Consider the following 12,719-nt stretch of genomic DNA (forward strand, 5'->3'; position numbering starts at 1 on the left):
GTCTGACAGTTCAATCAGGAATCAAGCTTGAGTCATTCCCCAAAGGAAATCAGAAAAATCACCCTTCAGTTCTTTATCTTTATCTGCTCAGCAGTTAAACTAATATATGAAGCAATGGAGGTTGAGCAGCTTGCTCAAGGGTTTAACAGTAGTACCCCGTATGGGATTCAAACCTTTTATCTCCTGTGTATAAAACCTACCCACCATATACCCATTTACCTCAAGCCAAAAACCTTACAGAGTGTTTTCTGATTACCCACAATCCTCTTTTTTCTCTTTCTCAGTGCGACTCCATGACAGCATCTCTGAGGAGGGGCACCACTACCTTATCTTTGATCTGTGAGTATCTTGGCCACAGTGCAGAAATACAGATTTATTCATGGATTGCCGTGTTGTGTAATGTGTGAAAATAAAAGAGCAATTCTCCAGGAACGGGTAGAGATGGCAGGGCTGACACGAGTCTCACTGTGTTTCCTCACTGGTGAGTAATGACGGTGAGATCAGTAATATCACTACCCATTAATATTACGCCGTCGGCATAATTGTGAATCCTGTGGGTTTGATTAGGGTTGGGCTCTGCTCTGAGAGATCTGCTATGTTTTATCTCCACACAAATCACCACTGTGATCAATCCGACTGAGTTCATTGAGGGAATCCATTGCATGGGGAACTTGAATGACTTGGCCCTGACCTGTTTTTAGCCACAATCTCACAGCTCATCTTATGAATCGCTGAACACCGAGTGTCGGCGAGCCATGTTCCAAGCTCCCAATCGGCGCAATTATACTGTGAAAACGGGAAGATGAAAACAAAACAGACAAAACAAAGCCAGATGGCTCACCGAGGCCTGACTCAATGCTGTAGCCTGGCTGTGTCCGCACTGTCCTCTCTTATCCCTGTCCTCACATGGCGCAAAGTTGTTTCTGATTGGGCGCATGCTGTTCAAAGTAAAACACACAGAGACTGCTCCTGTAACCCTTAGTAATTTTTTTCTGTTCAGCAGACAGCACTGTATCTGCTGAAGATGCACACTTAGATTATTACAGTGAAAGCTTTTTTAATTGCACAGCATCAACGCGCACATTAGCTCTTTCCTTGTATTCCTCTGTGCGGAACTAAAAAGTGGATCTCGAATGGCATTGTTCAGAAAGCATATATCATATACACGTCAGAAAGCAGGCTGTCATCACCCATGGAAACCAGGTGGACCAAGCAGGGAAGTAAACCTGCAAGGCACAACTCCAGACAAGAGTTATGATTTGCTCGTTGAGCTCAAGACCTACAGACGGGTGACAAATTAAAGGAAAACCCTGAATAAATGCGTGCACAGGCCTGAATGCTTAACCCCTACAGTGAGGGGGTCCGGTGGCTCTGTTATGCTGTGGGGGGCATTTTGCTGGCATGGTTTGGGTCCACTTGTCCCCTTAGAGGGAAGGGTCACTGCAAATCAATAAAAAGTTGTTCTGAGTGATCACCTTCATCCTATGAAACATTTCTATCCTGATGGGAGTGGTCTCTTCCGGGCTGACAATGCCCCCATCCATAGGGCACAAGGGGACACTGAATGGTTTGATGAGTATGAAGCGATGTGAATCATATGCTATGGCCTTTGCAGTCACCAGATCTCAACCCAATTGAACCCCTATGGGAGATTTTGGACCCATGTGTTAGACAGCACTCTCCACCACCATCATCAAAACACCAAATGAGGGAATATCTTTTGGAAGAATGATGTTCCATCCCTCCAGTAGAGTTCCAGAGACTTGTAGAATCTATGCCAAGGTGCATTGAAGCTGTTCTGGCGGCTTGTGGTGGCCCAACATCTTACTAAGACACTTTATGTTGGTTTTTCCTTTAATTTGTCACCCATCTGTAGGACCCCATTGGAAGGAACCAATTAATCTCCACTCCCTCTTCAAGGGGGAGGGGCAATGGCATCACCAGCTGGGGGTGCAGGTTGGGATGGAGTTATGTGATGTCACAATCTATAATGGATTCACATGCTTGTCTGAACCCTGTTTCCTCAAACCCTATGCTAGCATAGTCTCTATCTCTGCCCGCCTGTTCCTCTGTAAAATTCAGATATCTAAGGCTGGCATTCGATTCGGGGAAAGCTCCAGGTGTTTCAAAAATAGACTGAAAGACCATTCATTAATTCTGTGAATGCTTACATTTATCCTATTTTTTGAAGGTGTGTTCAGGTTCATTTTATCAAATGTATTAACTTGCAACAGTCAGTCATTGATAGCCAGAGTTGCATTGTATGTACATGATAAAAGCTTTGAATGTGCCAACTATTTATCTTTTCCCAATTTGCCTAAAAAGCTGTTTGTGTTGAAGGGGAGACAGCACAGGCCAAAGAGACAGAAATTGCTTGTAACCAAACCAGTTCACATTTTAAAAAGATGTGCCTTACCAAACATCTATTTGATTTTCTCATGTTACTGTCAAAGAGTTCTGCATTTACACAAGGCCTTAAAACTGCATCTGAACAGACTGAGCAGATCAGCTATTTTTGACACTTCCTTTTCAACCTATGTAGTATGGTCCTCCATAGCATATCTGATTTTTTTTTCTCTCAGCATGCTCTCCGTAATTACTCAGTAAAGAAAAAAAATTGTTTTACCAATAAAATGACTGTATATTCAAGCCATGTGTATGGGTTCCTTTCATGGGTCCAAGCCTAGGAACATCCACATGGACATGTTGACATGAGTGTTCATCCCCTCTGATAAAAAGGCCTTCTGCGTGTTCACCAGCCACTTGAAGCTGGCCCTTAATCTGGTTCAGGTTATTCACTGCCCACATGGAGTGGCAGCACTTCTCCTTCCCACACAGCTCAAACTCTACCAAGAGTGGGGAGTGGTGGGGGGGTCAGATAAAGGAGGAAGGGATCTCCCCTGGGACCCTCTGAAGAGGGTTGTTGGAAAGAATGGAAGGCTGTTTTTTGACAATGCCTCACTCAGAGGCCCAACCTGGCAAGTTCCTGTGAGGTTAGTGGAGGTGACGTGTGAAACTCTTGTTAACACACGTTTGACAAAGTAGGTGTCCTGAAATTTGTAAACTAGATGAAAAATAAAAAGAACAGCACTTGTTGGGTGAAGGACCACTCTAACATAGCTCACTTCAGTGCAGTTTTGTAGATTGGAATTGAGTCTAAAGGCTGTTCAGATGACTCAAATTTACTTTTAGCGATAAATCAAAAGAACTATCATTTTGACAAAGGAAGCCTGTGTATCTAGTATTTTTTCATAATTAACAAATAAGCAATAAAATAACTGATCTAAAGGAATATCAACTTATAATATTTCATTTGTTACAAACCAGCCTCTGCTCTCACATACACCTATCCTTCCTGACCTGCCTCTCAGGCCCCTAATTGAACACAACAGGGGCAGGACCAAACCTACATGCAAATGGAAAGGTTTTGAACAAAAGGAGGTCGTCACACATCTGGGGCCCCATAGACATTCAGTTGCCAGTAGAAGAGAAATGAAAATTGGGTGTAAGCCATAAAGTTGACTGACTGAGAGCATCATGTCAGAATCCTTTCTGATGCGCTAGTTTAAACTTTGTGAAAAGCTTTTACTTTTCACTGTATGACAGGGTCAGCCCATGTCCTCTCTCAGGGCAGTGCCACCCATTTAGTGGACTGAAATTTAGCTGCTAGCTCTGAGTGAAGTCAACGCTCCATCCGCTGCCGGATAAGCCAGTCTGTGTCTTGCTGCCCAAGAGAAACTTTGTAGCTGCAGCATTTCTACCACACATCTACCTCTCAAATTAGTTTCAGCAACAGCTCAGTGTTTCCTCTGTGCCAGTACCACCATTGGCAGTCTAATAATGCTGTCTGATGCACTGTATATGGCAGAAGGAGAAAACCATACAGAACACTGACAATGTATTTAAAAAACCCACACAAACCAGAGGTTGCCTGACCACTGCCACAGCACTGCTCTCTCGGGTCACCTTGAGCTATTCCACCACACCTGAACTCAGCTCCTGCCAATCAAGATAACAGGTGAGAGTCAGTAACAAATACACTATATGGACAAAAGTATTCAGACGCCTGACCATTACATTGTAATGACATTGTATTCAAATACATATACTTTAATATGGAGTTGGTCCCCCTTTTGCAGCTATAACAGCTTCCACTCTTCTTGGAAAGTTTTCCACAAGATTTTGGAGTGTTTCTGTGGGAGTTTGTGCCCATTCATTCTGTAGAGCATTTATTAGGTCAGGCACTGATGTTGGACGAGAAGGCCTGGCTCACAATCTCCGTTGCAGTTCATCCCAAAGGTGCTCGATGGGGTTGAGGTCAGGGCTCTGTGTGGGCCAGTCAAGTTCTTCCACACCGAAGTCATCACACCATGTCTTTATAGTCCTTGCTTTGTGCACTGGGGCACAGTCACGTTGGAATAGAAAAGGGCCTTCCCCAAACTGTTCTGCCAAGAAGTTGGAAGCATAGCATTGTCCAAAGTGTCTTGGTATGCTGAAGCAGTAAGATTGCCCTTCACTGGAGATAAGGGGCTTAGCCCAAACCCTGAAAAACAGGTGTGGCCAAATACTTTTGTCGATATAGTGTAGCTGGCTGAGGCACAGACAAATAACAATGACATCAATTAACCTGTCAGAAGAGAAGCTGATGTAATTAGGTCAATTATTGGTAGATACTAGATAATAGATAGTAGAATGCTGATTTAAACAAAGGATCCCTCGTTAGCGCACATTTAGTTATACATTGATTTAAACAGTTTTGTAGGGGACAGGTGATGATCCCCCTTCACAGGCTGTGATGTGGTGGTTGGAACAGGTTTTGTTTTTCAGCTCTGTGAGCATCTGCAGTCATAAAAATAAGGTTTCATGCATTTTATACAACACATGGAAACATTGATTTTGACCCAAATGTGATTATTTTATGACACCTTTAGGAACATAGACAGATGGCGCATGCACCCAGTGACATACTGTAAACACTGAAGAATGTCATTCTGAGCAACCTTTGACTGTGCTGAGTCAATATGCTCTTTATGGAGTCACCACGTTTCCTCGCTCCTGATGCAAAAAGCAAACCCAAGGATCAAAGTGTGAGCCTGCCTGGAGTTAGGTGACCACTCCATAGCATGTCCTCTTCTTATGGAACACATGAGGTGGATGGCTAATTTTCTCCCTGTCATGCTCCTCATGATGTCTGCCAATAATCTGCTTCCTTTTGGGATAATGTTACAACAACATCTCCCTGCGAATAAAATGAAAGATTGCATGATTTTGGCAGGTATATTTAACTACGTGATGGGCGAGTATTGATTGATAATATCATTATGTGAATTAGCCAGCTTGGCTATGTACTACACTAAGGTGCAAAGAAAGGGATGCACAGAATCAATGCAGTTTAGCCATGCTTGAGAACCCTGTCTGTACTGAGCCATGCAGTTGAAGTAGGATAAAAAATGACTCATTACATTACATCACATTACATGCATTTAGCAGATACTCTTATCCAGAGCGACTTCCATCACAATAGAGCATAAGTGTATCCATTCAATTTAAACGAGCAACAGTGTCAGACCAGGCTCACAACACTCCCAGACCAGTTAATAACATTATTCAAGCCACAAGTTAACTTGTGCACTCTTACAAAAACCAGGTATTCTGTGATACAACAGTCTCTAGAACACAGATTATAATACATCATACATCATAATACTACACATAAAATTAACATCAAAAAAAGCTTTCTGCCCTGTGTGAGGATCAAACTCACAACCCTTTAGATTATGAGACTGTGCTACCTATTGTGCTAACGAGACAAGCTACGAGCTAAGTGTCCCTGCTCCAGTTAACCTGTTGGAGCTCTGCTCTAAGCACATTTTGTGTCATCTCTGCTGCTCAGGCTTACTTATGCAGCTTGCATATTTAATCTTCAGTTTGAAAACTATCACTGGTATACCTGTTGATGTAAGATGAAATGATCAACTGGCAGTATAGCAAGGTAAAAGGTTGCTGGTTCAATTCCCCACTGGGACTAGAAACACAATTCCCTCAGTAAATGTCCAGCTGTACAAATAGATAACGTGTGAATATTGTAACCTGTGTAAGTCACTCTGGATATGAATGTCTGGCAAAAACTAGCTAGCTAAGTTAAGCCACAGACCTTTTCAACAAGTGTTGGACCATATGTTCAGCCCCAAGATCTTCACACTCAAAGTTCAGTCTGGCTTGTCATGCACATGAGGCTAGCAAGCTAGCATAGCAATGCAGGCAGCCCAGGGGCCTCTTGTTACTAACCAGAACCTCGGTAAAGGGAAGTGAGGACATAATAATTAGCCCACCTCTGAACAAATGTCAACAACAGCGTCCACTTTCTTTCTCCGTTTCAGAGTGACTGGAGGAGAGCTCTTTGAAGACATTGTGGCCAGAGAATACTACAGTGAGGCGGATGCCAGGTGAGAAGATTGCTGCCTGCCCTTCTCCTCTCTCTCTCTCTCTCTGTCTCTCTGTCTTTCTTTCTTTCCCTCTATCCCTGGAGACCCATGTACACCAGACACAAAATATCAGTTTCTTATTGCGTAATTTCCCATCAGGCACTGCTGATAGGCGGCGGGGAGGTGGGGGGCGTTGGAGGTGGGGTATATCATTTGGTGTCTATCACAGCATGGAGTCCCTCTCTGCGTGAAACAGGGATTCATCAAAAGGCAAACTCCGGTCACGTGTCTGGCCCCAAAGGGGCTGTTTCCTTCAGGTGAGCCGCTGCACTGCCAGTTGGTTCGGCTCCCTCTCTGGTATGGTAAGAAGGTTCTCCCTTTGGCCCTCTGCGGTACAGAGAGAGGCGCATTGATTCAGTGCCATTGATTTGCCATGATTTTGACTGCGGTGTAAACCAGGTAATGAACAGAATCGGATAGAGACAGATGGCCCCCAGAGGTGATGGAATGAGCTGCAGGTCGATGAACATGCCAGAGGTTTTTGTTCCTGGGCCTTTGCATGGACTCCGCTCTCCCTGTCACTCCATCAGACTTACAGCGGTGTCTGTCGGCCAATTAGTACCCTGCCGGCTCCACTGCCCGACACGGAGAAATCAATCAAAGGGATAAAACCTGGAGTTACAGCTCGACTGGGACTTCAGATCCAAATGATTAAACAAACCTGTTCTCAAGCTGTACATTTTCTTTTTTTAGGGATACAAAGCACATCCTTTCAAGGCATATTATACCCTTTATAAACAATAATATCAGGTTATTATTATCGTTTTTAGAGGAACGTGTTGATTTTAAGTGATCTAACTGCCAAATGACTTTCTTTTTTCTTTCTTTCTTTCTTTCTTTCTTTCTTTCTTTCTCTCTCTGCCAGTCATTGCATCCAGCAGATACTCGAGGCAGTGCTTCACTGTCATCAGATGGGAGTTGTCCACAGAGATCTCAAGGTAAGTTCTGTGCTCCACTAATTTGGTTTTAACAGACTCCAAAAATATGAGCAGAATGTTATCTCTGTTGGCAGAAGCAGCCAAGATGTTGATTTATAGATGGAATATGACACAGTATTGACTTATAGTTCATGGTCCTCTTTGACCTCTCTGGGGCGTTTGAGATAAATGGCTAAAATTAAATTCTAATTTGTAAGTTATTTCCGTACAGTTCTGGTCTCAGAATTCAGATAATGTCATGTTAAAATGAATGGAAAAAAACTCAATGCCAATAAACATGCTACAATTCTGCATCAGGCATCGTAAGGCAATACAACGACTTACATATGGTTGATGAATGTATGAATATGATTCATGAACTTTTCTTACAAGAATGTATTATGTATATATTGTACTATGTAAATACATGTTGTCATGCCATGATCAAACCCACAATATTTTGAGTTCCAGTTACCTTCTGCCCTTATTGGATCTCAGATCTGCTCACCCACCCCCAATACTAACCTCAATCATTCAATGCTAACGCTTGATTCTGATCCAGGATCAGTTCCCATGGGGGCAAAAACTGCACCATAACTGATATGACTATCACAAGCCCCATGTTTGCTACAGTCTGCTAGTCTGTGTTTTCTGAATGGATTGAATCCTCTGGCTGCAAAGAGGTCCTCACTGAAGCATGGAAAATGATAATAGTGTAACTGTGATCTGTTACAGCCATTGTGAAATTGTCATTCTTTCAAAGAAAGCTTTCATGTTAATGGATTCCCACTAAAAACAGAGCAGTATTTATACCTTTCGGACTTGTGATCTGCAGTGGGGGAGCTAAGGACTTGCTAGGGATGAAGTGACTAATCATGATTAGGGCAGTGTGTGTGTGTCTGTGTGTGTGTGGGGGGGGGGGGAGGGGGGGGGCTGGGTGCATGCTTCCCAGAATGCACTGTATAACATAATGAGAGAACAATAGTGAATGTTCATATTGTAATATCTGACCTGTAATATCATTTCCTGTTTGAAATTATACCATTCAAGGACACACACTCACACGCATACGTACATACTCATAGACACACATGCATGCAAACACACCAGCAAGCACGTAATCACATTTATACTCACACACACACACACACACACACACACACACACACGTATGAGCACATAATGCACACTAATGTGCATACAGGTATCCACATGGTCAAACACACACACAGACATGCACGTGCACACAGAAACATACACACACACACACACACACATGCACGCACACACATCACACGCATACACACACAAAAACGTATGCGCACACACATGGTGAAACACACACACACACACACACACACACCCACGCCCACACACGCGCGTTATGAAAAACTGAAACACGCACACACACTCACAACCCAGTGTGCACAGTTTCATTCACATGGTTTGCTGTCACTGCAGCAGAGATGGCAGAGAGGAAGCAGCTGTGTGGGTGTCCGATGTGGGGGGGGGGGGGGGGGCAGCGGTGTGGGGGAGAGGGAGTGGGTGGCACAAATTCTGCCATTTGGAAAATGTGCATTAACATTATTCAAAAGTGTCTTCAAGAACGCCATTTATCTGTGTTCAGCCTGAAACCCTGAACTCTAATGCTTCTGTCTGCCTGTCTGCATGCGTTTGTAATCTGTCTGACTGCCTGCATCCTGCGTGTGTCTGTCATCTGTCTGTGTGATTGTCTGTGCCTGTTTATACTATTTTCATCTGTGTCAGGTCTGATCATCTGAGTCTGACTTTCTTCTGTGTCTATGTCATCTGTTTGTCTGCCTTTTTGTGGCTGTCTGTCTGATTGCCTGTGTGTCTGTCTTCTGTGTGTTTGAGTAGCATATGTGTGTCTGTCTGCCTGAATCTATTTTCTGTTTGTCTGTCATTTATCTGATTATCGTGCGTTCGTCCGCCTGTCTGGCTGAGTCTATCTTCTGCGTGCATGTCTGTCTGTTTGGATATCCTCTGTGTGTCTGTCTGCCTGAATGTCATTTCTGTTTGTCTGTGATTTGTGTGTCTGTCTTGTTCGTATATCTGAGTCTATCTTCTGTGTGTCTGTGTCTTTCTGTCTGTTTGTCTGTCTGTCTGTCTGACTGATTGTCTACCTGTTTGTCCACAGCCTGAAAATCTTCTGCTGGCCTCCAAGTCTAAGGGTGCTGCTGTGAAGCTGGCGGACTTTGGCCTGGCCATAGAGGTGGAGGGAGACCAGCAGGCGTGGTTTGGTAATGGCCTGCACAACCTGCGACCTCTGATGTTAACGCAAAATCCTCTCCCGCACCTGATTAAGGAGCCGCACACATGAGTCAGTGGGGGGCACTGCTCTCGTCCTTAAATAACCCAATAGCTTTAAAAACACAATGTGCTCCTGAGTGCTAGATCACCTCGTCTAGGGCCCTCAAAGACGAACGCTCCCCTCCCAGAAATCCTACGGGGAGGAAATGACAGTCAAAAATGTAGAAGACTCAGAGCTCTGACAGGCACAGGGAACCATTCCCTGCGCATTTAGGAGACAGGAGAAACAGATCACACAGCCCTCTTCTTCCTGATCAAACCAGCCGTTTCCGGAGATCACATCCTCTGTAGCTGTGAGGAGAGAAAGCAAAAAACAACAAAAGAAAACAACAACCAAAAAAAAAAAAAACAAAAAAAACAATAGAGGTTCTTAGAGGAGTTTTCACAGCTCGTTTGCTTCCGAAAGCTCGCTGGAAACGGTATGTTTTATTAATGAATCCCATTGGCAACCAGAGATGGAAATGTCAGTACGGCTGCGTCGCGGCTCATTAGTCCGGAGGCCTGCTGCGAGGCCGTCTCGCTATGGAGATGCTCAGCTACGCTCCCTCCGCCATGCGGCAAATCGGCTCACACCTTTAATTGCCGCTACTTACTGTGAAAGGTCACCTAAAAATCAATGGCTTTTTTTTTAAACACAGCCAACTCCATAAGTTGCTCTGATAGAAGCCCTTCTTGAACCAGGTGATTTCTGTCTCCGATGTGGAGCCATCACACTGAAATAGGTTACGTTAAAGAGAAAAATAGCTCTGCGTGGTGCTGTGAATATGTTAGATCTGTGTTTTGCCTGCTTGTCATTGTGTCTTTACTCAGATTAACCTTTCATCTTGGAGGTGAGGAAATTAAGACCCACAGGTGGTGAGAGAGTTATTCAGACCAGCAGCTGTGGTACTTTGTCTTTGACTGTAAATCATGAAGTTAAGCGAGCATTAATTTTTACTCAGAGAGAGATCTTCTGGATGATATCTCATATTTTCCTAGCCATGTCTGCTGATCTGGACACAAAACTGACATTTCAGCGAGCCTGTTTCTGATGTAAGTTCTGAGAAATGGACACTCCGCAGAATGCTGTGACTCACATTTTTCCTAGAAACACAATCACTAAATAAAGGCGTACAATCTGAATACAAAAATCAAAATCAGAAAAACATGCTATTGATTCGTGGACTGGTGAACTATGGATTATGTGTATGTAAAGAAAAAACATGTAAGTTCACTTCTGAATGTTAAGGACAAGGTTCAGTAGCCATTAGACTGAATGCTTCACACAGACTGTATCAATGCCACACACTTAAACACCATATGAGATGAAATCCATAACAGCACTCTAATAGATTACTCATTTTTGAGAAACACCATTCAATAGTGTCAAGTCAGAGGCTGAAGATACAAATTGTCATTGACAGACATGGAGATGTGTGAATACACTGCTTGTGGGGCAGTGAAGGACACAGGACAAGGCAAAAGACAACCAAAGGGGACACCGTTATCACCTCTGGCCCCTAGATATTATATTATGTTATTGTCATTTAGCAGATGTTCTTATCCAGAGTGACTTATGTAGGTTACATAGGTTGCAATGCGTTACATTGTTTGCATGTTACCCATTTACACAGGCAAGTTGGGGTTAAGTACCTTGCCCAAGGGTACTGCAGTAGTACCCCAGCTGTCATTTGAACCAGCAACCTTTCTGTTAAGAGCCCTGCTCATTGCCACTATCCCACGCTGCTGTTTTATAGAATTCTGCTGCACTGCCACCCTTCATAGATGCTACCCATGTCAAATGACAGGACTGTCCTGTTGCTGAGCGAGACGCTTAAGTGAAATATGACCAGGGACCCATCGGATTAAATGAAGGCACCCTTGCACCTGCCCAAATTGCCAGGAGTGCTGCCAAACTTATTCCGTGCGTGCAGGACGGGGGCACGGTCACCTCCTTTAATTAAAATGTGTCTGGAATTCCGGGGGTTTGGCTGTTTGCTCATGGTTACGGGTGTCAGTAGATGGGCTCCTCTGCAATATTAAACGCTGAGCTGCGAGGAACTTGTGTCGTTGCCCTGTGTTTAATGAGCAAACAGTTGGGGATCAGCTCTGGACGGAATCCAGACACGCCGATTCTCACCTCCTCTCAGTGAACCTGAAGACTGCCTACTGTGTCTCCTGACATCTGACAGCTCATAAGATAGGCATTAACTTTGCTGTTCCCGAAGGAAAATTTGTTGTGAATAAATAATCAACTGTTGCCATATTTAAAGCAGCTTGTCGGAACCCTGCCATGACCTGGGAGAGGTGTTCAGTGAAATTAATTATTTAAAATTACGGAGGAAGAATGAAAAACATGTAAAGCTTTATTTATGCCTGAATGTATCCATTAGAGTTAAAGGCAAGGCAGCAATGGTCTGACTAATTACTTCTGGCATTGGGTTGTAAGTTGTCATGCTGTCCCACTGGTTGTGTGGTACTCACCTCAATATGAGAACACCAATGACTTTTAAATGGCAGTTATTGTCCTAGATGTTCGTTTTAAAGCAAAAGACCAAAGCAGACTCGCATTGATAAAAACAAAAGACAACAGAAAAAAGGATGAACCGAGCGATTAAAACCCTATACAATAAAACCTGATTTCTACAGCTCCAGAAGGAAAGATAATTACCGTGGTAAAGATACAGGAGAGCAGAGGGAAGTTGTGGTGCTGCCAGGGTTCTACACCTCATATTAGCTTCTATTGAATGCCAAGGGGGGGCGAATACCTCTGGATGTTATTAGCTTAATTACACCTCTCATTCAGATAAAAGATAATTACCAGAATGGATCATTTTAATATAGTGCTAAGCTCTTTGGATGCACATGGTAAATCTGCAGCAGACTGAAATTTACGTTTCTTTCCCTCATGCAAGGGCCGCGTGGAATAGATGCTTAGAATGGCCATGTTTTTTCATATCATTTCAAGGGTAGCAGTTCTCATAGTCAAGGTTTCTCGATACCCCAC

General features: G+C 43.6%; 1 protein-coding gene across 1 annotated transcript in view; it reads left to right on the forward strand.

The window, feature by feature from the left end:
- The window catches only part of LOC118775245 (calcium/calmodulin-dependent protein kinase type II subunit alpha), a 70,046-nt gene that overhangs the window by 31,848 nt on the left and 25,479 nt on the right, over nucleotides 1-12,719 (forward strand). The window contains exons 4-7 of the mRNA XM_036525065.1: nucleotides 285-339; nucleotides 6,381-6,446; nucleotides 7,351-7,423; nucleotides 9,561-9,663. Of these exons, the coding sequence (XP_036380958.1) occupies nucleotides 285-339; nucleotides 6,381-6,446; nucleotides 7,351-7,423; nucleotides 9,561-9,663 (297 nt within the window). The remainder of the gene's footprint in view (nucleotides 1-284; nucleotides 340-6,380; nucleotides 6,447-7,350; nucleotides 7,424-9,560; nucleotides 9,664-12,719) is intronic.

This window comes from Megalops cyprinoides, chromosome 3 (assembly GCF_013368585.1).
Source record: "Megalops cyprinoides isolate fMegCyp1 chromosome 3, fMegCyp1.pri, whole genome shotgun sequence".
Lineage (NCBI taxonomy): Eukaryota > Metazoa > Chordata > Actinopteri > Elopiformes > Megalopidae > Megalops > Megalops cyprinoides.